This window comes from Neodiprion lecontei, chromosome 3 (assembly GCF_021901455.1).
Source record: "Neodiprion lecontei isolate iyNeoLeco1 chromosome 3, iyNeoLeco1.1, whole genome shotgun sequence".
Classification (NCBI taxonomy): Eukaryota; Metazoa; Arthropoda; class Insecta; order Hymenoptera; family Diprionidae; genus Neodiprion; species Neodiprion lecontei.
The window spans coordinates 38972821-38999582 of NC_060262.1; the positions used below are offsets into that span (position 1 = coordinate 38972821).

At 42.3% G+C, this 26762-nt stretch overlaps 1 protein-coding gene across 4 annotated transcripts in view; it reads right to left on the reverse strand.

The window, feature by feature from the left end:
* The window catches only part of LOC107223296 (gamma-aminobutyric acid type B receptor subunit 2), a 103129-nt gene that overhangs the window by 29909 nt on the left and 46458 nt on the right, over positions 1–26762 (reverse strand). For all 4 annotated transcript variants that reach the window (XM_046733868.1, XM_046733867.1, XM_046733869.1 and 1 more), the window contains exons 3-6: positions 9834–10148; positions 8041–8145; positions 6184–6249; positions 122–325 (exon numbers count right to left, since the gene is read on the reverse strand). In XM_046733868.1, the coding sequence (XP_046589824.1) occupies positions 122–325; positions 6184–6249; positions 8041–8145; positions 9834–10148 (690 nt within the window). The remainder of the gene's footprint in view (positions 1–121; positions 326–6183; positions 6250–8040; positions 8146–9833; positions 10149–26762) is intronic.

Sequence of the window (26762 nt, forward strand, 5' to 3'; positions counted from 1 at the left end):
CCAATCAGACTCCGAAGTGGCTGGTAACCCGTCCGTAGATCTTTCCGGAGATTCAGACACCCGCTGTTTTTGGCCCCGGGAGATCTCCCGGAAATAATATAAAACAAATTGGGTCCCTTACCCAGCCGGCGTCGCTTTTACGCGGACCCAAGACCACCGTGTGGCTCTTGACGATGACGAGGCCGTCCAAGGTCGAGGCCAACTCGGAGGACGAACAGTCCTCGGGTCTTGTGTGCCACCATTCTCCTGTCACCCCGGAAAGGTCGACGGCGTCCCCTGGAAGAATCCAGGCGTAGTCGCCACCGTGCATCCCCAGCTTCCAGGCCTGAAACGAGACGAGTTAAGAGAAGTTTGGTTGCACCGGTGGTAGGATGAGGAACGAGGTCGTGTGCCTGAAAATCGTCAGGATTTCCCGAAGGATGTATTTCGATTTTTTTTGGGGCTTTTATGGGGGTATCGAAATAATTGTAGTAAGAATCAAGAGTTTGAGAAGAAGGAGAAAAAATGTTTACAGGATCGTGAACACGAATTTAACACGACGTTCTTACTGTGTGATTTGATGATTGATCTGAGAAAATGAGAATTACACGAGCTAAGATACGAACAGTTTTGGGAAGGATTTTATAATTAGAACCTTGAAAATGATTAATCCTTGACGTTTTTGGTCTGATTATAATGTTTTTGAAACCTGACTGAAAAATTTTTACAGTTAAATTAATTGAAAGTAATATAGGGAATCCTAACGCAATTTCAAGGCTCTCGAGAAAGTCTTGTGGATAATTTGGACCAGTGTCGAACCTTGAATTTCACCATAAAAAATGATTTTCGAAGATCAGTGAGAGTAAATCACTTGTTAACCTTGACCACCAAAGTTCTTATTTTACCGTAGCATATTATACTTTGCAATAGCTGCAGGCAAAGTATTCCGAGCTGCATTTTTGAATTTGAAGTGAAACTGGGCATGTCTTCGAGACATGTTGCATACCTAGTTTTTTACCGTAAAAATTCAAAGTGCGCGAGGCGTTCCAAATGACTGAAAATTACACACGGCGCCGCTTACGGTGTATAATACACATACTTAACATATCCGACTTACGCATCTCACGTTTCCATATCCCGCACCATCTTTTGTAAATATTATCCTGAACGAAGGATACGACAAACGTGTATGTGTAATATAAAACGAGAAATCGCGGATCTATTCAAAGGAACAGCTTGAATTTAAAGCTAGACTGTCGCGTGGGTTAGAATCTCGCGAAAAGTGTATCGTCTGCAGCACGATGAATGTATGTCGGAGTGCATTCGTTGGTTCGGTGACACCCGGAGGTTTTTAAAATGATTATATTTGCATACCGTATGTATCACGTACTCGCTATCAACGCGACTGCGACCAATTGAAAAACCAACGCGATAAATAAACATTGATATACGGTTTCACGTTTACGTAGCCCACTTCGTTTCATTTGAAATGGCGTTAAAAAATATTTCACAATTTCGAAGCTGCAGGGATTATATGCAGGCGGTATTCGTGCGGCACCGAATCTCCGATATGTGTGTACCACATTTTCCAAACCAATCACGTCTGGCCTTCACGCCTGTGCTTCGTGGGGTGAAAAGACATGAAAGAATCGCATTGAGGCTACGCGAATTTATAAGCCATTTTATATTTTCAAGCTAATTACGTCTATATTCCTATAAAATGACAGTGAAACCTTCTAATCACGTGGAGTAATTATTAGCTTGGAGTAATCATGGTTACAAATAATCCTGACAGCGTACGTTGAGGCTGGTATAAAATTCCTATGAAATGTGATGTATAGCTTTTGATAGAGGAGTAATTAAAACCGAGATAAAAATCCGCTAAAAATATAAGTGTAACACGGAAAGAAAAGCAGCGAAAAATCCAACGCGGAAGAAAAGCGTTGAATCATATTTGATTATCCCCGGTAAAAATTAAATCCTGAAGAAATAAAATTCCTCCGCCAATGTTACGAAATGACAATCCTCAAATATCGGCCCGTATTCTTCCTAGTTGCGAAGAGCATTGAGTTTCGTAAATGCCGAATCGTGGGTGGATCTGGTGGATGGCACTTATTCAGTTGCACAGTAAGAAGAGTTGGCTTCCGGGAATCGAATGGCTCGGGAAACTCCATCCACCAAACGGATTTGCGCTTGATTTTTACCATTTTCACAACGTTCGAGTGCCTTCCAGGGCCAAAGAAACGGCGAGCGTATTTAGTAGCTCGCGGAGTTTGCACTTTTGCAGTTTATCTCGGATTACTGAACCTGGCAGGTAATTATTTTCCTTTTCCACCTTCCCATGAATACGCTTGTTCTATGAGTCTGCTACGAGGAAATTAACTACGCGTATAGTATCCGAGTGTTTATAAAGATATGGAAATATAATATATATATATATATATGTATATAGATATACATACAATTGAAAATCAATCTTCATTTATTGAAAGAGAAATTCCTCGAGATAAGATCGACGGCGAAATTGGGGCGTTATAACGCGGTAGAAAGTCGGGCTAAGCTTATTCGATTTGGCAGCGTTTTTAACCCGACTGAAGCGGCATAAATTAGAATTCCAATGAAGCGATATTCGATTCATTCATCAGAATTCAATGAAACGAGAAAATTGGCGAAGTCAGTGAAACCGCGAAACGAATCAACCTCGCAAATATCTCTGGAATATTCAACGTAAATACCGGAATATTATTATCAGTATTTACACACTATATTTTTTTACATCGAAATACCTAGACTTGCTTCAAGGGGAGTTACACTAACACAACTTTAGTTTTCATCCCCCGTATCTTGAATTCTCCAGACCGAACGACAATATCGAAAGATCGATATTCCTTTGTTTGGGAAACCTCGATAAGAATGCATAAACGTGTTTCAAGCTGCAGCTCCGAATAACAACCATTCGCATTGACAATATTGATGATTAGAATAAAATCTCAGGGAAATTCTTTGCCGAGATCGAGTAAGGGGAATAAATTTTTCAACAAATTTGTTTACGAAGGTTTCAGAATTCTTTAAATCTCCGTAGGACGTTAAAATTGTTACATTGAAATCGAAAAAAACGATGGAAAATTTCCTCAAGAGTCGGTGACAAGTGAAGAAGAAAAAAGCGTCTACTTTCGGAGGGCGTTCTCACCTCTCTAAACGCCGAGATTTCGCGACGATGGTTCGCCCCGAGCAATATCGAACCTGGCTGGTCCCTCGTATAATAACGGCAGCCCATGCGCTCATATATTCCGAACAACCAAGTTAATGAACGTAACCGCGGGCGGTTTTCGCAGCATAAGAGCATCGGCTGAGGGCATAAAGGTAATAAAGGCAATTAGGAGTGCGAGTTTCGTATTTCTCTGCCCAAGGAGGCAGCCTTTGTGCCATGTAAAAAAATGGTTCGAGACTTCGAGTAAACAACCGGTTAAGAAAGCGTTTGGCGGAGGAACGCCGCGTCAAAAAAGATCCGATCTGCAGCCATCACGATGCAATTATCAAACAATTATTATCCCAGCAATAAATTGACTCAAACTCCAGTGACGTCACCTCCTGTTAGATATCGCCCACCTCCTTCACCGAGGTTCTCTCGACTAATTACGAAATCTCATCAGAGCCGTTGAAAAGCTGATATTATACCGAGCGTCGACTAGAACCATCCCGGTTATGTAATTATAAGGAACGTACCTTCAAAGGGAAATACTTTCATCGAAGAATATACTAGAGGCGAAAGCGTTGTTGCGTCGGTTGAATTTGGTGACAGGAATTTTTTTCTTCTTAACGATAAACTCGAATTTTATATGGTTGAAAAAAAATCTCGCTCACAATCAGGGAAAAACAATATTCTATTTACGCAAGTTAAACATATGACAGTTATATTATCACTTTGCAACAAATGTTATGAAACTTCCCCGCGAAGTAATAAAATCTCCTTACGAATCCGGCCGACGTTCATTTCTCGCACTTTTTGTTTTCATTCGTTTTTTTCTTTCTTCTCCGGGACGGGAACTCGGTAAACAGAAAATATTGTTTGAACGAGAGAAAAGAGAGGGAATAAAAATGTTAGAAGAAAATCAATCGATACTAATATCCCGTGCAGGGAATTTGTTTGCGTTGCGATGTGAAAGGCAACGGCATGAAAATTAAAATAACTGCGTTTTCCCTGTTGGTTTTTTGGAAAATACTCTAATTCGGACGTTGAAATTGAATCGTTAGTTTTCAGGCGAGAACGAATTTTGCGGAACGTTTTAACTATCTGTTAAAAATATTCTACCTACGAACAAGTCTGATGGACGGACATAAACAACCTAGAGAGTTATTGCAATGGTGTAGAATATTTCTTTCCGAATTTTCTGCTCCGCAGATTCGCACCCCGATTTTACTACGCGTAACGCGCCTATTTTCGACTGCCAAGGGTCTGAAGAATAACGATAGCAAAGGAAGAATGGAAACCGAATTGTTTTTCGTGGCGAAGGAACCGTTCAACTGATCACTGCCAGGGACAGCGACTCTTAAGCCGCAAAGTAGTGGAAATAGCTGTTCCATATTCAAGCGATCGACGAAGTCGATGTCCATTTATTTTCGTACAAGCGTTGAAGTAACAGACGACGCGATTACGAAGACTGCAAGTAGGAGTAAAAAACAAGATCGTTTTTCCCCGCGAAATACACTTAAATCTGTCAATCGAAAAGAACCCTCCCGTGTCTCGCGAATTCTCAGCAAAAGCTCTGGGGTCGGGTGAAGATCCGAAGAATGCAGAAAGCCTCGAGGCGTCTAAACCGCAGCAGATGTTTCTCGGGAGCTTTTGTTCGTCGGACTTTTTCACGGGGCGCGTGCAAACGGGAAAATTTTGAGCCGAGTTGATCGAACTCGCGAAAAACATCGCGAGAGATTTTCGGCACCTTTTTGCACCCTCAAAAGCGAATTTCAACCACCCGACTACCGAACTTATGATGTACAGCGAATGTCGGCAACAACTCAGAGTGTAAAATATCCTGCAGGACTATTCAAGCCTGGCGAAACTCCTCGACAGGGTATTTCGTGTAGTTCGAACCGCAGGACTTACTTAGCGTCAAACTCCTCGCCTGAAACTGGTTTTCATACAGAGGATGCGAAACTTCTGTTACCGGAAAGCAGACGACCCGGATTTCGGAAACAATTCCGTCCCCGATTCGAGGCTTTTAAACGTCGTTCATTACCAGACTTGCGGACTTGACTGGTCGACGAATATTCGAGGAGGGTGAAAATAAGACTAGGATTTCAAAGATGACCGCGAAGATGTTCCCGACGAGTCGAAGAAAATCGAACCCTGCTATTTGGCTTTGATAGATTTTCGGAAATGCCGGAAACTCGTGTTCGAATTGCGCAACTTTACGAACAGTTCCAATGAAAAATAGCCCGACGATCGTTATAAAGTTGAACTTCGCACCGGGAATACAGGCGAGTCGGTTATAAGTTTCAAGCATTTCGGTTCCACGGTTTTCACAGCATTAATTACACCCGAGGAAAGTTTGCCACTTTACTCTACCGCACAGAGGACTACACGTACAGGTATATGGTGAAGTGTGCTTACGGGGCGATACATAACTTATGCCCACAATAACACGACGTGCTTAGCAAAGTAAAAGTCGCTTGAAAACGTGTCGACGTAGCATAATTTGCACCGGTGAAGATGAAATATTACCGCCACGTGGCTAAGCGAAGAGGAAATGGACGTGGTTTTGAGCGCTGCAGCCACGGCGTTTTAAATTCATTTAAGAGGCTCTGAGAGGCTCTCGAAAATCCCTTCTTTCAAAAGCCCGACCCCCAACCCTGTACATCGGGCTGCAGACTGAACTTCACTCGGACTTTGAATCTGAAAGATTAATAGGAACTGAAAGCTCGGCGTCTCGGCAACAACTGGAGAAGACTCCCTCGGGATCAGCGATCTTTACAGGTTCGTTCTTTCGATCCGGGTCTTTTTGAATTCTCGATCCCTCGATGTCTCGGCCAGGAGGCTAATTGCGAGTCGACGGTAGCTCTTCTTTAATCCCCTGCACCGAGATTCCCGGGTCAAGTGTACGTTTTTGTTTCATCTGAAGTTTATTTGGTAGTCTTTCCATTAGGAGAGTCCGAGTTATTAAGGGTTGAGGGTTTTGTTATATTCTGAGTTCCGTCTTTGCTTACCTCGCAGAAAACTCGGGGTGCCAAGACCGGGGAGAAGCTTGCGATGATTATCCGTGTGTCCAGTTCCTGCAATCCAATGAAAAAAGGCTTTTTAATTGTGAGTTGACCGATGCGTTCGCTGTTTTTTTTTTCAACTACCCGTTTCCCTGTTTTCAGAGAAAAAACGGAGGTTATTATAATCACCGAGAAAATGAAAAGTTGAGGTTTTACTAGATCTACACGTTTTGAAGTACAGAAAATCACCTCCAATCATTTTCAGATGGGCGATTGTGTGTGTATTTAAATACCTATGCGATCAATGTTTTGTCCGATGATATTTCGAGAACGAGTTATCGGATTTCAATAATTTTGGTCTCAACCAACGCAGCTTTTCCAAACTTAGAACTGATTAGATCTTGGCTTTGATCGGTTGGGTACATTTTGAATTTTCTAAAAATAAAATTTTTAAAAATTAAATAAATATGATGATATCTTGAGACCGAATGAATGGATTCGAATGTAAACTGGTACCGTAATATAATAGTTTTTGGGCTCCTGATTACGATTCTGAAGTCAGATCTGCCAAATCCAGAATGGCAAATCGAATTTGGTGAAAGAAAATTTTTCAAATATTCGGATTTTAGTAAAAATTGATAGGAAGCAGTACTTTGCGTCACCGATAAAGAATTCAAGGCTAGAATTACAAAATTTGTAATGGTGGATCCATTATAGTGGTTGAAATCTAAAAAAAAGCCGTCATTTTCCTGTAATTTGGCTTCTAAATCGTTAATCACGAATCTCAATTTGCAGTTCGAAATGCGAATTGGATATTAGTATCTTATTTTTTCTGTGGATTTGGAACCTGCGGTGAGAAAATGGGAAGTTCGAAGTCGGCTTGTTTTTTATCTATTCAGAATTCCTTAGCCGGTTCTCTTACTTGATACTGCGAATGATGAATTGGCCAGTCGATTAATTAATCACACTATCTCACGAGGCTGTCTGTCGCGAGCGGCCTGAGAATCGTAACACGAAATCGCACGTATCGGCAAGTTTATCTTGAACAAAGGGACGGTGAATTAAATGCTCCCAAAAAAGTTTTCGCACGGCTAGGGAATGGGGGTCCAGATGCGAGATCAAGCCAAAGACGATGGTTATGAATCATCCTGTCCCGACGACATTCAAAGGTCATATTCGAGGTCTGCTTGTTCCCATGCCTATGGGGACTGTGCAAGAAGACGGTACGATTCAAATTGGGCAAATAAATTATCAGTCTCTTGTTCAAGGGTCCCACGGGGTATTAAACGTTCGTAATGCATAAAACTTGGCCCCTCGCATTTCAGCTCTTCACTTTCAGCATCCTGAGGGAGATTCGTTCGCATATAACATCCAAGAGAGCAAACATTCCTTATATGTACAATTTTTAATCCCCTCGACATGTTACATAGTTCAAAACTTCGTACACATCAGCCGAGGAACTTTTACTCCCTGCGATGTTGGAGCTTCTCGTTCCTACAACGAAATAATCCGGGTCTCCTTCCCTTATTCTCTTGTAAATTTGGAGGCAAGACGCGGAAGAACCGAATAACAATAAGTCGACTACCGCGGGGAAGACGGGCCCAGAAATGAAATCTTCGTTGTCCCGGAAACGACCGAAGCCTCGAAAATTTGGCTCTTTGCGTGTTTTCCGTTTTTTTCAAATTAACCCATTTCAGCCGGCGGTGTTTTATTCTCTGTACGAATAACCGTGATTAAAGTGCGAACGAGTTTTGAAATTAAACTGAAAGCACCTTAGGCGAAAATCCCTTAATTCTAAAACAATATAAACGGGCAATTTCTTCCCCGGGACAAAACCGTCGTAAGAAACAAAGTCAGGCTCACCTTTAAAGTGCGCAGCTGCTCTTTGTAGTCGTTCGCTGCAAACGTGATGGTGGCGGTACACGTGATGTTAGCTTGTTCCAGCTCCGTGACCAAGTCATTTACCGCCTGAAACGTGAAACATGTACATCAACATATTTTTTCCACCCCCGCAAAGAAAGGCGAGACATTCTCTCCCCTGCCGAGAAGCGAGAGAAGGTCGGCCTAACGCGGGCCAAAATCGTTCCGGGCTGAGAGCTTTTAGTGCTTGACGCTTGGTCCGCGTACGTTGGCCGCTTCTCATCAGGTAATGTTACAGGGTTCAGTTCATACTATAACGCGGCGTCGATCACCCCGAATTAATATCGCGTGTTTTCTTGCCAATTCTTTTTCACGCTTCGGTATATCTGCGAATGAATATATATTGTCTCTCCGAGGCGTTCCGAATTTCTTTTATTGATCGAGGAGCAGCGTTCGATACGTGTTGACCTTTTACCGCTAGAGCCGCAGATGAGCCTTCCCGGGGTATGAAAAATCTATCGAATATCCCGCCAGGATGAGACTTTGACCGATCGGTCATCCGATTTTAGGACCGGCTCTCGATCGTCCGTCCAGAGATGTAACTCGAAAATGTGAAAGTTGATAACAGGAATTCCTCGGAGTCTACCGTCACCCTGGACAACTCCGTAACTTGTGATGAGCAAAGTTTTTGATCCGGGTGTTCGATTAGCACGAAATCTCGGAGAAATTCTGCCGATAGGCGGTATTAATTTAATCTCAAAAACGCTAACAGCCCGAGTCGAAATGTTCCCATTTTCAAAGTCCAATGCTCAGGAGATTCCGAATGGCGGCTTCTCGGATTACGCGAAGAAGCGAGCCTGAGCCTGTAACACGGATTAAACTATAGATCTTCCGGATTGCTGTCGTTTCACAACGAACGCTCGCCTTCGATGGTTTTGTATAATTTGGTTTTATAAACCGTAGCTGACCCAGAGTTTCTAGTTATATGTAGTTACTGTACGGTCCTCGACTATTCTCACGTCTTACAACAACCGAAAGGTACAGTTCTAGGTAGAAAATGAAAATGAACTTTGTACGTGTACCTAATCAGATAATCCGATGTTGGTGGAGCGATAAATAGACGTCACGGGTTAACTAAACGTACAGATTTCATGCCGCATTTAGAGAGAATGTGATATCGACAACTACGATCCCACTAAACAGTGACTTCTACCACACTTTCCCACAATCTTAACAATTGCAACGACACGCGTTTTACTATAATTATATAGTTACTGCATGACAAATTTTCAATGATTTTTCGATCTTATCTTAATATGTATAGAATTCTCGATATCGAAGGTCAAAATGAACGGGAGTCAAGATTTGACGTTTCGGTTCTGAAGGGGGCCCTGATCCTCAGAAAAATTCGATTAAATATAAAAACTTCCCGTTGACTTGGATGATAAGTGAATTACCATCAGGGTTGGTGGATGTGTAATGGATATTATCTGGTCTGTGGATTATTAACTTGATTTTCACCGCTGTTGCGGGTTTTTTTTTTTGACTTTCTTTCATGTAGAAAGTCTCGTCTGATACGAGGTTGCATAAGTATAATTAAATTTTTCTACGTATCAGGACCCCCCTCAGGGCCGAAACGTAAAACCTTGACTTTCATTAATTTTCACCTTTGACATAGAGAATTCTACACACGTATAAAAAAATGTCACATATTTCTCAGCGGTCAGGCAGTTCTTCGCATTCGGGTAAAAAATCGGCGTCGGGTATAATCCGGTAAGAAAACTGGGCTCACCCACCAGGGAGTACATGTCCCCGTTCTGCGATAGCGCCGTGACCGTGTCCCAGCCGAGGTGCTTGATCAGGGCGATCCTGGCAGGGTTGTGACTCGAGTCTGGTGCGACGGTGCGACGGAAAAGTGGAAACTCTGTGGCGTCGGACAACGCCGGAGCCGTAGATCCGAAGGAGACTTGGGCAATGCTCCAGTAGGGGACGATCTTTGCCAGGGTTTCAGTCACCTCGGAGCACGCTGTGCCCAGGAGAAGAGGCATCAGAGCGTCTCGCCTGGAGTAGAGAGCGTGGAAGAAACGGTCGACTCCGACGCCCGGGTCGCACTGAAACAGAATTTGGCACAAGTTGGATCGTCGCTGGTTCGATTTGGCGATTTGGAAATTGCGAGTTGACTCTCGGAGGCGGCTGCAGATCCCGTAGATGTGCTTCCGGCTCCGAGGGAATCAACAGGTATGTACCTGCCGCCCAGAAATCTGCGAGCACGAGTCTCTGCACTCTGAGCTCGGCATATCAGGTGTCGGAATAATCGCACTCAGACCCGCCGTACTTCAAACTCGATTTCGCAAGCTTGAGTTTGGCCGGTTAAAAGCTCCCTACGCTCCGCCACAAAGGAAACCACCGAGCCTCTGCAACCCCTTTTTTGAGGGTGTAACTTTTCCGGACGAGGCTGGCTGGTCGAGTCTGCGCCACGTGTGTCGTAATGGAATTGAATTACGCGTTATATTCAGTTTCGAGGGGGGGTGACGAGCGAGGGTGAAATGAGAATGTTTTATCGGATGTAATGGAAGGCGAGATTTGAGAGAATTCCGGGATCTGCAGATGGAGAAAATTATACGTAAAGTGAATTTTAATCGGGCATTTTCTGCAGTTCAAGCGGGCAGTGTACTTCATTTTGCAGCTGAAACGGCGAGAGCTTACAAAGCTTTTGGTATACTTGAGCCAAAAATGTGTTTCCGGATCTGCGCAAGGCTCGGAACATCAAATCTCTCTCTACATCTCCATTTCCTTTACGCGCAAGGCTCGCTTCACTCTAAATTGTAATCTCTGACTGGGGCGAGTTGAAGGCGAGCTTTCGCTGTTTGCAATACAGTCACGATTCCACGGGGAGGCCTTTTGTATCCACGTACCCACTTCGGCTTGCCGAAGTAACTTTCCGCTAAATGATTGATAGTGGCTTTGTGAATACAAATATTCCCCGTAATTTTTCGAACAATGTTCGAGAATCCGTAAACGCAAATGCGTGATGGAAATATAAGTGGAGAAATTTCATCGGGAGAAAAATAAGAAAAATAGAATCCAGAAGTATAATCGAAGACCCGAATTCAACCCGATAAAAACGAGAAAATTAATTAGATTGAAAATCCGTCACTTATACGTAAGGCATTATAAATTCTGCGTTGGACTCGTGATGACGCGTTTAGATCGAAACCGCTTTCCCGTTCACACGCTAGGCGAAATTGGAAAGCGTACCTACAATTTCTCACCTCGTTACTAAACTGGACGTTCAAACGAATTTTGGCAAAACGCCTGACCAGCAGAGAACTGAAGCTTTCTCTGCGTTGTATTAGCTCCAACATTTTGCCCCGAGTTTCAAATAAAAACCATTATTTTATTTCCGCAGCCGTATGTTCGTTTTCTCATTTGTTCGTTCGTTCGTTCTACGATCTCGGTTTGCTGATTATTTTTTTTCCGCTCGTGGCGAGAATTGCATATGTAGAACATGGGTACAGTTATAGGTATGTATCTACGTATAACAGACATACTTATGCAAATGTTCGTATTCACGTCCCGTTGCAAATTTGAAAACCGGAAAATATTCACCTCTTGTAATTTTCCTCGAACAATAATAACACGGAACTGCATATTTTTCTCATCCTGTGATTTCACCGGGTTTTCTCTTTCGCAGCTCTTCCGTAGAATGTTTCAATCGATCGACATTTCTCGTTCAAATCACTTCAGATGTGGTACTTTGCTAAACGGCGAATGTGCACTTTGCAGTTTGGAATTAAAAAACTGGTCGTTTTAAAAATGTTTCATTTCCCCATTTCTCTTCACGTGCACTCTCCGCGTTCGAGGAAAGGTCGTAATGGGCCACAAAAGACTGTCAGTGGTTTCACAGACCCTTCAGGGACCATGAAAACCTTTTCCAACCAGCAACCCAACTTTGTATACGTCAAACAAACAACCGGGCTAATTTGTGAGGTGGAACTAGCCTTTATTACATGAAAATATTACCGAGGGTGGATAAAACGTACAGCATTACAGTATGTCTCTCGCTGTTGTGCAAATTCAAATCAAATTTGCAACATGAACCCACCCCGTGCAACCGAGCGGAAAAAGGACTCGCGGAATAAATAAAGCTTGATACTAACTCGAGGAATATTGTTGGGTCAATTTTCCGCAAAAATCGTAGCCATTCCACTACGTAAAGTTGCCACATCTCGTTGCCCGCAGTTTCGCGGAAATCGCGATTGCGAAGTTCACCGACCGTCGGCAGACTTCGGAGGAAAAAACGAGCAAGAAAGCAGCATTCATCGAAGTGGCTCAGTGGATGGAAATACTCACGCGATAACGACGATTAAAAGCGAAAAGCGACCGTCGCACAAAGGAGCAAGAATCAATTGTGATCGTTGAGAGTTGAGGCTAAAGTGCTCTGACAAAAACCTGGGCATATGCGTTGCTTTTGTTATAGGAACGTTTCGCAATGGGTTAGGAGTCGAGACTTCGGTGTGCAACGCGATCGAGAAAAGAACCAACCGCTCCCTTTATCGGCATAGATATCTGATAGTTTTTGGAAACAACAATGTCGCCGAGCTGCAAAAGTTTTTTCATCACTTCCGTACATGTAAGTTCAACGTGACACAATGAATTCTGCAAGTCGATTTTCTATTAGCCGAGATAAAAATCCGCTATTCAGCGAAGGTTTTCCAAGTTTTTGTGAAAAAAGTTTCTTACGTCAAGTCGATTCTTATTATTTCCCTTTGCGTGTAAGCAGAAACGTTGGGAAATGTGGAGATTAAGACTTTCGAAGATAGTTTGATCAATGAAAAATTGGTGTTAAAAAATATCCTGCTTTCTTATCATACACTGCAAATATCGAAAAAAATCGTACGATTCATCGAATTTCGTCCTCCTTCATTGTTCTAGTGATGAGGTTGAGGTTACTTCATTTTAACTAAAAAATAACAATCTCCCAACATTCTTCTACCGCGTTACAAAATTTTCACGCGCCATTTAGAAAAGCTTTTTAAACGTGCCACCTCGGTCACGAACGTCTTCGAGCTTTTCACGCTGTCTCCTTTAAATGGCGGCCAGCTTCTAGTCAGAGTAGGGCTTTCGTGAAACGTGACATTGTATACATTCATGCGATTCGATTGAAATTTTGAGTACTTGTGGGACCGGCGTCGAGATTCACGACTCACGCATCATATCCGCGATATTCCAGATTGAAGAATCGAGATCGCGTTGCCGCTCTTTTCCCTCTGGCAACACCTGACGAACGGATCCTCGTCCATCATATCTGAGCCACCAAGACGGGCATCACTACGTGCCTTAAATTTCGGTGATAACCGGAGGATGTTGAGGTCATTGGGGGTGGCAGATATTAATGACAGTTCGACGCGTTAGTGGCATTCTTGCCATGATACGTTCAGCCAGTCGTTTTTTCTAGTACGTCATACAGCCAACGGCGTCGGAGACGAGGGCCAGACACGTCGACGGCAAGAGGGGAGTCTCAAAACGCCTCGAGGCCTTCGGGGTGTCGAGGGTCACGTTAACCAGCCTAATTCAAATACCGGGTCCGCCATCTCGTCGCCTGAACCAATTTCGCAAGCTTTTTTTCAAAAGGAATCTCAGCATTTCCTCTCGTCGAATTGTTCGATTGAATCCTGAAACTTCTGGCTGGCCGGATGCTTAACAGGCGACGTTCGGGACGTTTGCATGAATAAAAAGTGAGGTAAGCAAGACGCGAAAGAAATCGATAGCGTGAAAATATTTCTTCGGAGTCTCACGAGACCTGGACGCTGAATCAGCCGGCACAGAAAACTGTTCTGGGTCACTATGCGGATGCCACCCGGTACGTGGGGTTGATTTAAAATAAACAAGATCCTGCAGGAGTGGCAGACGTAGCCGTAAGCAAAGAACTTTTCGAAATTTTCTCGGTACCAGGTTGTGTATCTTGTACAACGTTACTCGAGGAGGCATCCGTACGTATAATTTCAAGCGAGGGTAGCCGAATCGTCGGAGAGAGGATAAGACAGTGCAAGGACAAACGTTCTTTCGTATTCCTGCGCCATTCGGCCCCGATGTAACGGAGAAATTGTGTACTGCGATATATGGCGTAGATTGTAGCTACCGTGGTTCCATTGTGATATCCGAAAGCTCGTATCGCTGCAGCTTTCCAGGCTTTTAAAAGTCAGGAGGACCCGCGTCGTCAAAAGACTCGCCAGATCCCGTTCCACTCTTGTTACTCACTTTTATTCGTGCATTGTGTCAGCTTCTCTGTACGGTTCGCATCTTTGCTAATGTATAATAGCACAGCATTGCCTTGAGACTTTCGGGGACAGTCGGATTTGTGTTTTCTGCAGGAGTATTTTGCTCGCCCTATTGTCGCTAGGAAACTAGGATGTGAAAAAATTGGTAGTCCAATTCGACTAGTTTTCGCTGCAGATGTTATATTTCTTAAAACATGAACTCTGGAAGAAGTTTGCGCGACGCCTGTTTCGTTCTACTCGAATAAATTTTCAATTCAAACATGTACAGTACGTGAACTATACTTTCGTTTGTATTTATCATTGAATATTCCCTGCGACATTCCAAATGGAGGAAAGAAACGCTCAACATTTTCTCCCCTCTCGAAAATGACGAGTGTTTTGAATTGTTAAATTCATCGGAAAAGTTACTATCCGAGAAATAATTCATTCTTGAATGAATTTTGAACAAGTCTTTACAACCCGTATGCACAGTTCAATAGATAAAACGTCTCCACGGTCCGAGAACTTTGATTTGGTAAAATGGCGATGTTAATATTATCACTAAAGACACTCGCCTGGAAATTGGTTAATACAGCTTTATGCGATACATAAAGTTACTTGATGTACGAAGTATATTTATTTTTCCTTCTTTTCTTTTTTTAAAATTTCGAAATTTCGAAAACGTAGCGCGCATCCGGGGCTGAGAACGGAATTCAAACTTGATCCTATCCATGCCGCGTTTCAATTAACGTTTCATGTGGAACCGCGGAGTGATTGTCACTTGTCAAATTAGGCAACGAGTGTATACCATGACTAATTGAGCAAAATCCGTCGGTTGAGACCAACTGTATAAACTGACGCCAAATCAACCCCCCTATTCGAACTCGCGACCCTCGGAATTCATCGGCCCCCTCTGAAGTTCACAATACCAAATGCGGTGGTATAAATGACCCGCAATTTCAAACCTAGATGCACAACTCTGAGCTAAATGTTTAACGAGTGGTCAAAAATCAGCGGGCGTTGCACGCGTATCGGCGTGAGTTTGACTAGACCGGAAGATGATAAATGTCACTCAAAACGAGACGATAAATTATAATTTTAGTACGAAATTCCTCCAGGGATGAAAATTGAAACCAAAGCCACTCGTGGACGGAGCTCAAAAACCATGCTCTCCGAAGTTCCGAAGGCCGGGACGAGGGTTGAGTTAGAATTCAATCAACGGGGATTCTAATTAATACGTCAGGCTGCAACGTAGGCGTCAAAGGCGTTGGCCTTTGTTTCGGTGTGATGCGTGACGGATCGGCCCAACGCAATTAAGTCGCGAAATGCCCGCTCATCGTGTGCCTCTCCAGTTTGAAATTCATGCAGGTTATACGGAGATCGTCCGAATGGCGCGGGAATACCGTGAAATATTAATATCTGATTCGCGCTGGTGCTGAATAAATTTCCGGCCAGATCCAAATCACCCTAATAGACGGGACGAGACGTTGGCTACCTCGATGTCAGAGTTACGATTCGGGATCCGAACCCCGGCGCCAAGTTGAAGACTGCTGATTGTTGCTGACTGGTTACTAACCGGAAAACCATTCGTGACGTAGTCTTGTAATCTTGCATTTAATTTTCGTGTGCACTTGTTTAAGTTCAGCTGATTACACAGGCCTGCCACGAAATCCTCCTTCAAACAAACATATTACGGACATGAAGGATTTCATTTGCCGGATCCATATCTGCTTTCCTTTTTTTCCATTGCAAACCCGGATCATATTGCACATAGAAAGATGATGCAACGGAAAATAGTCAGAAGGAATGCTTGCGGGTTTTTGTTGGTCGATTTGCCGTGAAACTCCAATCGATGATATCAATAGAAAGAAAACTACAAAATAAGTATAATTATACTAGTGGATAGATTTTCTGACGAGTTTAATGTTTAAACTTGTTGACTTGAAAACTCTTTTTTTTAGCTTGTCTGTTTAATTATAATTTATAAGCAAAAATAACGTTTACATGAAAAGTATACGTTGTAAATATTTTTTATTAGTATATTTCGATTCAAAATCATCAAATATTTTATAATTACACATAATTTTATGGAGAGAAGAAAGTTTTTTTTCTCGCAGATCAGTGTTAATGGGTATAAACTTGAGTCACCAGCTGCTTCGGTGCTTTCCAATATCTTCGATGTTCACTTGCGCTTACTTCCAGTTCAGGTGATTTAGTTTTTGATTGATTCCAACTTGACAAAGTTGGCTATTTTTCCAACCATATGAATGGTTCTGAATCTATAAAGCTGTAAAGTAAGAGGGATGTTGAGCTTGGACTGAGCATGGAAAAGGCGACGAGACAATCTTTCACGCAGTTTGAATTACATCCCTATCCGAGCCTCTTTATGGTGAGTTACGTGCCAAGCTGTCTCGAGATGGCCACTCGAACCGCTGAACGGTTGCCTGACTCTCCGAGTGATTCGTTAGATTCCTCTGTTTTTTCATTTATCGAAGGGAAGCCGGTTGACAAGTCGACTGAGGCATTGTAATCCGATTAGAAGAGCAGGCGCATGCCTCGTCGTCAGTTTTTGGGCGTCGTGTACTTTGAGTTGTTGAAAATTTATAAGCAGCGTGGCGACGCAAAAAAACGTTAAGCACATTGTATTGGAAGCAGGCACAACAGGCCTGCGTGTATTTTGGTAGTAGCAAAGCGTTACTGCGATAAGATTAACGCGAATTTTTCACCTCCGTTTTTCTTTACGCGCATACAGCAAAAATGTCGATAAGTCTTCATCGGTTTCCTGTCGATCGATTCAAATTCACTATCACCACTCGACCACTGCTCATACTAGAACTCGCCTGCACCCTCGGTTCGTGCAATTTTCTCCATCGTAAAAACATGTCCTTCAGTAGGATGACCTGGCTCACAACATTATCTACGTCCTATTCTACTTCAGCGTGCTGGAAAGCAGTCACTCTAGATTATTGAGGAATGATTGAATTACGTATTTAGATTCAAAGGAACGGTTGTGCTTCTCGAAGGACCGTTTTCGGTTCCACTGGCTTTGCGATTGACAGATGGCGAAGTACTCGTGAGATAACTCGTGGAAGCTTAGCTTAGATTACTTGCAGAAATTAGTGTATTTATACTTTCTGTTCTGCAGTATCGGATAAGTAGCCGTTCTAATTTGTAGGTATCGTAACTCCGAGAGTAATAGAATGTTCTGACTGATCGTTTGATTTACGACCTGTGCACAATTATACGTGTATCAATATTTTCTGGCATGGAAATACATATTTACATAATTTATATATCGATAGAACTTTGTTGAAAAGAACTAACTTTACGAGGAGTGGGAATTTCGAGCCTGAAACGTGACAGCAACGTGACAATTTCTCGTTTTTTCCGAGAAAATTTACCCTGCAGTAAATAGATAACGGTAGTTGGTCGCTTCAAATTTGTTGTCTATTTAGAATCGATCGGGGATTTGTGTCACTTGAAAACTGAGTTTAGTCGTTCGAACACAGCAGACGGTTTGGCATCTCTCCGTAAAAATGCTGCTGATAATAATTTCTGTTTCATTGATGTGCGCGATCAGAGAATCGCATTCCAGAGTGGAGGATTATAAAGTAGAGGTACAGGTGCCAAATGTAATGTTCTGCTTAAATACCGCGCTAAAAACGCTCTACAGGGAGCAACGTAACATTCTGTTCGTTTCGGGACCGCCAGATTATCTTGGGAATGTCATAATAAAAATACCTCATTTTCGTACAAACGACTGGGACAAATTGTTGAATTCAGATTACGCAAATTTAGGATCATCGATAATATTTCTAGAGGGAAATGCGGACATTGATTTGAAGAACTTGAATCGACTACGAGGCATCCGTATGATACCGCAAATTCTTATCGTCTGCGTCTCCGACGCGGTTTGCGGCTCGGAAATCTACTTGACGACAATTGTCGACGTCGTGGACAGCACCCAGTTGCATTACATCGCAATGGATCGGGACGGATCAATTAATATATACCAATATTCGGCTGTAGCCGAGGGAAATTGCAGCGGAGCGCAGCTACTGAGACGAACCAAATGCTCGGAGAAATTGAATGACGATAAAGCTTTCCGGTCACCGATAAATTTCCACAGATGCCCAATAAGAATAGTCACCTGGCCCTGTCCTCCGCATACGCTAGATTGCGGGCCTGGCGTCCCGAACACGTTATGTGGAATCGAAGGGCAAATAGTCGAGGAAGTGGTCAAAGCTTTCAACGCAACTCCCGTTTTAACTATGGTCAAGAATCCTTCAGGTACGTTCAATACCGGCAGAAAGGACTCGTAAGGCACAACTTTCTGCTCCGAATTTGTCTTGCATAAGGATAAACTGGGAGCTGATAGGACTTTTTACTTTTGTCTCATCTGCTGTGCACATTGGAATAAAGATGATGGACGCATAGGGAAAAGTGAATGTAATTGTCCTCAACTTACCAAGAACTGATTCTTTTTCCAATGGTGTATCGACGGCACTATTAACACAGATTAACAAACTATTTCTCACGCCGGCTTTAACGCAGAGGTCAAATCGCTCGTTGCAAATCGACAAGCAGATCTGGGTTATGGATTGCTGGATATCCGTTCTTTTGACGGCGTTTCTTATTCCACACCGTATATATTCGTTGAGGCGACTGTAATCGGACCTCATTCAATATGGGCTTCCAAACGGTCGCTTGTAAACGTTTTGCTGCCGTTCGAATTTCGCGTAAGTAGTGCAGATACCATTGTATTTTGAATAACTCTTCATTTTTTTTCAATTATTTCCAGGTTTGGATCGGCATCGGTGTTGTCGCAGCTTCTACTTATATATTAAGGAAATTCGTTCCTCATTTTCGTCGAGTTCCGTTGCTTAAGCTGTTGGGAATGTTCCTTGGAACCACCGCAGCAATGGAGCCTCACGGTACTGCTACCCGAATTTACTTCTTGTGGTTGGCGTTATTCGGCTTCTACCTGATGCAATTTTATTCGACCGGTTTGACAAAAGTTCTTTCGGCTCCTCGGGAACAGAGAATCAGGACGCTGGATGACTTGGAAAAGACGGATATCCGAGTCGTTGGACCTCTTGCAGCCAAGCAGAAGTTCAGGGATGATTATCCACGTATTTTCAGAGATTTCCAGGTTAGAGATCGCTTTTCTCCTCCTGTATCGTCTTTTCCTCATTCACGAACTATTATACTTCATCTTTTTAAGACATTGACACGATTCCGCGCATGTTGTGACAATGCATTGACAGATTTGCTTCCTTTCAAGCTGATAGAGTTCCCGACGTATTATGACGAGCTCTACAAGCTACTGGAGGGCCATTCTACCTCGGTATTCTACGCCAAGGTGGGTAAAGTCCTGGTAATAGAACGTGCCCAAACGATAGGATCACATTTTCGACGAATATAATATTTTTTCAGAACACAGGAGGAACCCTTTCCAAATGGAAGAACACCGAACCCGTAGAAGACAAGATCAGCTGGTACCCCATCGGTCTGGTGGTGGCGAATTCTAGTGCTCTTCTGAGACCTAGTAGCAGAGTTCTCTCAACGTTAGTAGAAAGTGGATATACGAAAGCGTGTGAAACTTTCCAGATAAACACCGGGCCACCTCCAACGTTCTTCGGGGTCAAAGCGAAAATCGATCATAAAGCGACCAGGATGAGGCTGGACGATTTATACTTAATATTTCTTCTGCTTCTAGTTGGATTGAGTATAAGTACTAGCGTACTCTTAATCGAGTTCGTAACGGCATTTGTAAAACGGAAATTAGCATCCAAAGAGCATGGCAGCGTAATTCGTCCTTTTCGACCGCGGCATCCATTTTGTGACCGTTATAGACAGGTAGATAGAGTTTTATTAGGCTCTAGTACTAAGTCCCGTCAAGCTGAAGCCAGAAATAGTTTGATAACTTGAAAAAAAGGGAGCTGTGAATCCTAATGGATAGTAACAATGAAAATAATACAATAAATAAAAATAAACAAATTAAATAAATAAAGATAAAAGTAGAACTAGAATACAGATAAGTAATGGGGTTGGTTATGCAATTTTTGACCGTTTCCCGTCTCACCACACCTTCGAGCTACTCGATCCATTCTTCGGCAAAGTTTGACGGGGACGAGACGAAAGCTACAGCAAGCAAGTACACCTACCATAATTTAGTCATTGAATACTTATCGCTGAAAGTGAGAGAAAGCAAACCAGGATTTATCGCATAAAGTGAGCGAGACGAAATCCATTCGTCATAAAGAATAATTGATTGTGAGTTGTAATTCATGATAAAGAAAGTCGTAATAAATTTGCACTGCACGTGTAAAATTGCGAAAAAATATTGTATCCACTGTACTTGACTGACTTTCCTAGTACCGATTATGGATCGTAGAAAATTTTGATATTTTCCTCAAGTTGGTCAAGCTCTGCAGCTCTTTCTTTGTTGGTTTTTCCTTTTATCGCATAAATATTCAAAAGTTGTGAATTGCTCTTCGTTACTGACTATATTTTCTCACCCTTGCATTGACCTTGACTGAAACAAAGAAATGAGATTACTTGTTGTTATTTAACAAGTAGATGTGGGTTACGTATTTCCGGACATCCATTCGTATACAGGTATTGCGTACATATAATTGAACTCCATTTGAATTTGTGACGCTATGAACTGAATGGTATGTTGAGCTTGAAGACTGAAGAGGCGACGAAACAATCTATATCGCAACTTCGCCGGTGGTAAGGTTTAAGCTTGAAATAAGTTCCGATTCGAGCCTCTTGCAGGGTGAGTCACGCGCCAAGCTGTTGGAATGGACACTTAAATTTTTAGTGGTTCTCTGACCCTCCGAGTGATTCATTTGATTACTATATTTTTTCATTCGTCGACAGAAAGTTTGTTTATAAGTTACTTACAACACTGTAAGACCAAAAGGAGGAAGCACGCGTTTCGTCGCAGCTTTTCTCGAGCCGTGTACTTTCAGTTGTTGAAAATTTATGAGCAGAATATCAAAGTTAAGGGTAAGATACACATTGCGTTATGAGAAAGCCCTACAGACTGTGTATATTTTAGTACCAGTGATACATTACTGTGATAAGATTCCTGTGGATCTTTCACGTCTGTTTATCCTTCAGGCCGTCCATTAAAATGCCAATAACGTTGGAGTGTTTTCATGTTGGTGGCATGACCTGGCTTACGATATTATCTAGGTGCAGACCTGTGTCAATGCGCTGGCATGCAATTCACTCCAGATTATGAACGAATAATTCAGTTATTAAGGTTGGACGAAATGGTACCGGATCATAAAAGTCTGTTTTCGATCAAATTAGCTTTGCGATTGACCAATGGTGAACACTCACGGGCGAACTCTCATGCCTTCAGCGTGGATTACTTTCGGAAATAAATATATGTGTCTTTTATTTAGTACAGTATACCGGATGTGTAGCGGTTCAGACTTACATGTATCATAACTCCGAAAGTCATAAGATATTCTGATTAATCGTTCGATTTAGAAGCCATACACAATTATACGTGTATTAATATTTTCAGATATAGAAATGCATATTTGCATAATTGATATATTGATTCGACTTTGCTAAAAGGGACTAACTTTATGCGTGAGAAGTTCAACCCAGGGACATGACATCAATGTAACGATTTCTCGTTTCTTCTGAGAAAATTTACCCGGCAGCAAATAGATAAAGGTAGCTGGTCGTTTCAAATTTGTTGTCTATTTAGAATCGATCGGGGATCTATGACACTTGCAAATTGAGTTTAGTCGTTCAAACGCAGCAGACGATTTGACGTCTTTTCGTGAAAATGCTACTGCTAATAATTTCCGTTTCGTTGATATGCTCGATCAGAGAATCGCGTTCCGAAGTGGAGGATTATAACGTTCAGATACAGGTGCCGAATGGAATGTTGTGCTTGAATGCCGCATTGAAAACGCTCTACAGGGAACAACGTAACATTCTGTTCGTTTCGGGACCGCCAGATTATCTTGAGAATGTCATAATAAAAATACCTCATTTTCGTACAAACGACTGGGACAAATTGTTGAATTCAGATTACGCAAATTTAGGATCATCGATAATATTTCTAGAGGGAAATGCGAACATTGATTTGAAGAACTTGAATCGACTACGAGGCATCCGTATGATACCGCAAATTCTTATGGTCTGCGTCTCCGACTCGGTTTGCGGCTCGGATATCTACTTGACGACAATTGTCGACGTCGTGGACAGCACCCAGTTGCTTTACATCGCAATGGATCGGGACGGATCAATTAATATATACCAATATTCGGCTGTAGCCGAGGGAAATTGCAGCGGAGCGCAGCTACTGAGACGAACCAAATGCTCGGAGAAATTGAATGACGATAAAGCTTTCCGGTCACCGATAAATTTCCACAGATGCCCAATAAGAATAGTCACCTGGCCCTGTCCTCCGCATACGCTAGATTGCGGGCCTGGCGTCCCGAACACGTTATGTGGAATCGAGGGGCAAATAGTCGAGGAAGTGGTCAAAGCTTTCAACGCAACTCCCGTTTTAACTATGGTGAAGAATCCTTCAGGTACGTTCAATACCGGCAGAAAGGGCTCGTAAGGCACAACTTTCTGCTCCGAATTTGTCTTGCATAACGATAAACTGAGAGCTGATAGGACTTTTTACTTTTGTCTCATCTGCTGTGCACATTGGAATAAAGATGATGGACGCATAGGGAAAAGTGAATGTAATTGTCCTCAACCTACCAAGAACTGATTCTCTTTCCAATGGTGTATCGACGGCACTATTAACACAGATTAACAAACAATTTCTCACGCCGGCTTTAACGCAGAGGTCAAATCGCTGGTTGCAAATCGACAAGCAGATCTGGGTTATGGATTGCTGGATGTCCGTTCTTTTGACGGCGTTTCTTATTCCACACCGTATATGTTCGTTGAGGCGACTGTAATCGGACCGCATTCAATATGGGCTTCCAAACGGTCGCTTGTAAACGTTTTGCTGCCGTTCGAATTTCGCGTAAGTAGTGCAGATACCATTGTATTTTGAATAATTCTTCTTTTTTTTTCAATTATTCCAAGGTTTGGATTGGCATCGGTGTTGTCGCAGCTTCTACTTATATATTAAGGAAATTCGTTCCTCATTTTCGACGAGTTCCCTTGCTTAAGCTGTTGGGAATGTTCCTTGGAATCAGCGCAGCAATGCAACCTGACAGAAGTACACGTGCTGCCCGAATTTACTTCTTGTCTTTGGCGTTATTTGGCTTCCACCTCATGCAATTTTATTCAGCTGATTTGACTAAAGTTCTTTCGGCTCCTCGGGAACAGAGAATCAGGACGTTGAATGACTTGGAAAAGACGGATATCCGAGTCGTTGGGCCTCTTATGGCCAAGGAGAGGTTCAGGAACGATTACCCACGTATCTTCAGGGACTTTCAGGTCAGAGATCGCTCTTCTTTTCTTGCATCATCTTTTCCTCATTCACGAACTATTATACTTTATCTTTCGAAAAGTTGACACGATTCCGCGCATCTTGTGATAATGCATTGAAAGATTCGCTTCATTTCAAGCTGATAGAGTTTCCGATGTATTATGACGAGCTTAACAAGTTACTGGCGGGCCATTCTACCTCGGTATTCTACTCCAAGGTATGTAAAGTCCGAATATTAGAATCTACTCAAATGATAGGATCACACTTTTGATGATTATAATATTTTTCAGAACACACGAGGGACCCTTTCCAAGTGGAAGAACGTCGAACCCGTAGAAGAAAAGCTCAGCTGGTACCCCATCGGTCTGGTGGCAGCGAATTCAAGTGCTCTTCTGAGACCCAGTGGCAGAGTTCTCACAACGCTAGTAGAAAGTGGATATACGAAAGCGTGTGAAACTTTTCAGATAAACACCGGGCCACCTCCAATGTTTTTCGGGACCAAGGCAACTACCGATCACAAAGCGACTAGGATGAGGCTGGACGATTTATACTTAATATTTCTCTTGCTTCTGGTTGGATTGAGTATAAGTACTAGCGTACTCTTAGTCGAGTTCGTAACGGAATTTGTAAAACGGAAGTTAACATCTAACAATGCGGGCAAAGGTACTATACGTCCTGTTTGGCCGCGGAATCCCTTTCGTTATAGATACTCTGCTTAACTTCCATTGCGGTTCATCGATATGCAGGCGAAGTGATGAAAAAGAGAATTGTACTAATCATTCGATTGAACGAATCTGGGACTGACTTCTGTATACCATGCACATTAATTCCGAGGTGTTTCATGTCCACGTGATCGCAATTTCACTTTTCAAATATATTACAGTCCATGGTTGATAAACCAACGAATGATCGTTACCCATTGAGAACTTATAATGTCAGCACTATCAATTAGTAAACAATTCAGGCCGAGTCAAAGACTGGAGCGATTCGTCAAATAATCTACTGCACTATGGATATTCTACCCATGTTTTACGTCTTGGCATAGGGCAACTAGTTTTCACTGCTGTTGTCTACTGATTAACATTAACCACTTTGTTTACATCGGCTTGCCGCAATTTACTACGTCGTAAAAATATGCCTGCGCCCTTCGTTCTTTCCACGAAAATTAACTGGGCAGCAGCGACATAAAAGCACTGAATATAAATTCCGTACACATATCGAGCACCTGTGTTACTTGCAAACAAAGTTCAGTCTTCTCAACAAGGTGCAAGGCTCAACGTCGCTTTGCCCAAGATGCATTCGGTGATAGTTTTCATCGGCTTGTGCTTCATCGGAAAATCTCATCAGAGATTAGAGGCTCACGAAGTGGAAACAGTATCATCGGACGATATCTCGTGCTTAAACACGGCACTACAAACGTACTACGAACACAATTGCAACATACTTTTCGTCTCAGTACCACCAAACAACATTTATAATGCTGTAGTAGAAGTTCCTCACTTTCTGACGAACAAATGGAACGCTTTGGACACGGTAGCCGGTTTAGTACCAGGAACGGTGGTTATATTTCTCGAGGGAAACGCAGACCAGGATTTGAAAAATTTGAAGCGTCTTCGAGGCACCGATTTCATAAGATCGGTTCTCGTTGTTTGCGTCTCCGACGTGGTTTGCAGCTCAGAAATTTACGTAAAGATAATTACCGATATCAAGATTAATGTACGGTTGTATTACATCGCCATGAACCAAGACGGGTCGATTTATCTTTACGAATACACGAAGAACGCTGAGGGAAGATGCGGCGAGGCTCAGCTTCTGAAGCTCACCAGGTGCTCGGACAAGTCGATTACACGGAAAACGTTTCGGCCGAAGTTGAATTTTCACAAATGTCCCGCACGATTGGTCAGTTGGCACTGTCCACCGCATTCGGTAAGTTGCAGACCTGGTGATTCGAAAAGGCTATGTGGAATCGAAGGACAAATCATTAACGCGTTCCTTCAAGATTTGAACGCAACTCCTGTATTAACCATGGTTCAATCTCCCCAAGGTATACGCATACATTTTCTCAGTATTGTCTTCTAGTAATTATATATGGGCAATGTTTCCTGCTTGCAAGTTTTTCCAATCATTCACATTTCGGCCACGGTCATTGGCACTGCAGATTTAGGTATTCATGACACCTCTGTCAATCCTGGCAACCCGGAATTTTCTCTTTTTAGATTATCTGACCCAAAAAAATATCAGGTGTAATCAGAGTGTGTAACTACATGCAAGTGGTTGGAATCATTTGAATATCGTTTAATTGAATAATCGACTATCTTCTCGTTTTGAAATGAGAAAAAGAAAAACAATTGTATTAACGCGAAAAAACTTTGAAAGCAGAAGCAGAGAATTTTAGTGTATTCAGTTAATTATAAACGGCTTTGTCTTAGAGACATGTTTGTTTACTATGTAAGAAATAGAGATTCTACAATTGTTAATGGAAAAACTTATTATAATGAAATTGATATTTATTACCTACTCAAATAAAGAGGGACAGGAAAGTGGACTTTCCTACAAAAAGTGAGGCAAGCAAATACTATCAGTAGTAAATATTAACTCAGGGCGAGTTCAAATCATGAAAAAAAGTCGTAATAAATTAGCATTTAAAAATGACAAATTAAAGTATAAATAATCGTAGTTTAGATAGAAAAAAGATTACATTGTACTTGCCAATTGACTAACTTTTCTAGCTTGGAATGTGGGTCACAGGAAATGGTGTAATTTCCTTTTAAGGTTGCTAAGCTTTGCAGTTCTTTTATTTTCTCTTTATCTCCAATGGTACGTGTATCGTAAAAGTGTTAAATAGTTCATAGCTACTAACAATGTTTTACTATCCCCTGCATTGCCTGGCTGAAACAAAGAAATCAGATCACTTGTTGCTAGCGAACAAGCAGATCTGGGTTATGGACTTCTGGACTACCGTCTCTATGAAGGCATTCAGTATTCGTTGTCGTACATGTTCGTCGAAGGAACTGTCATTGCACCTTATTCGGTGT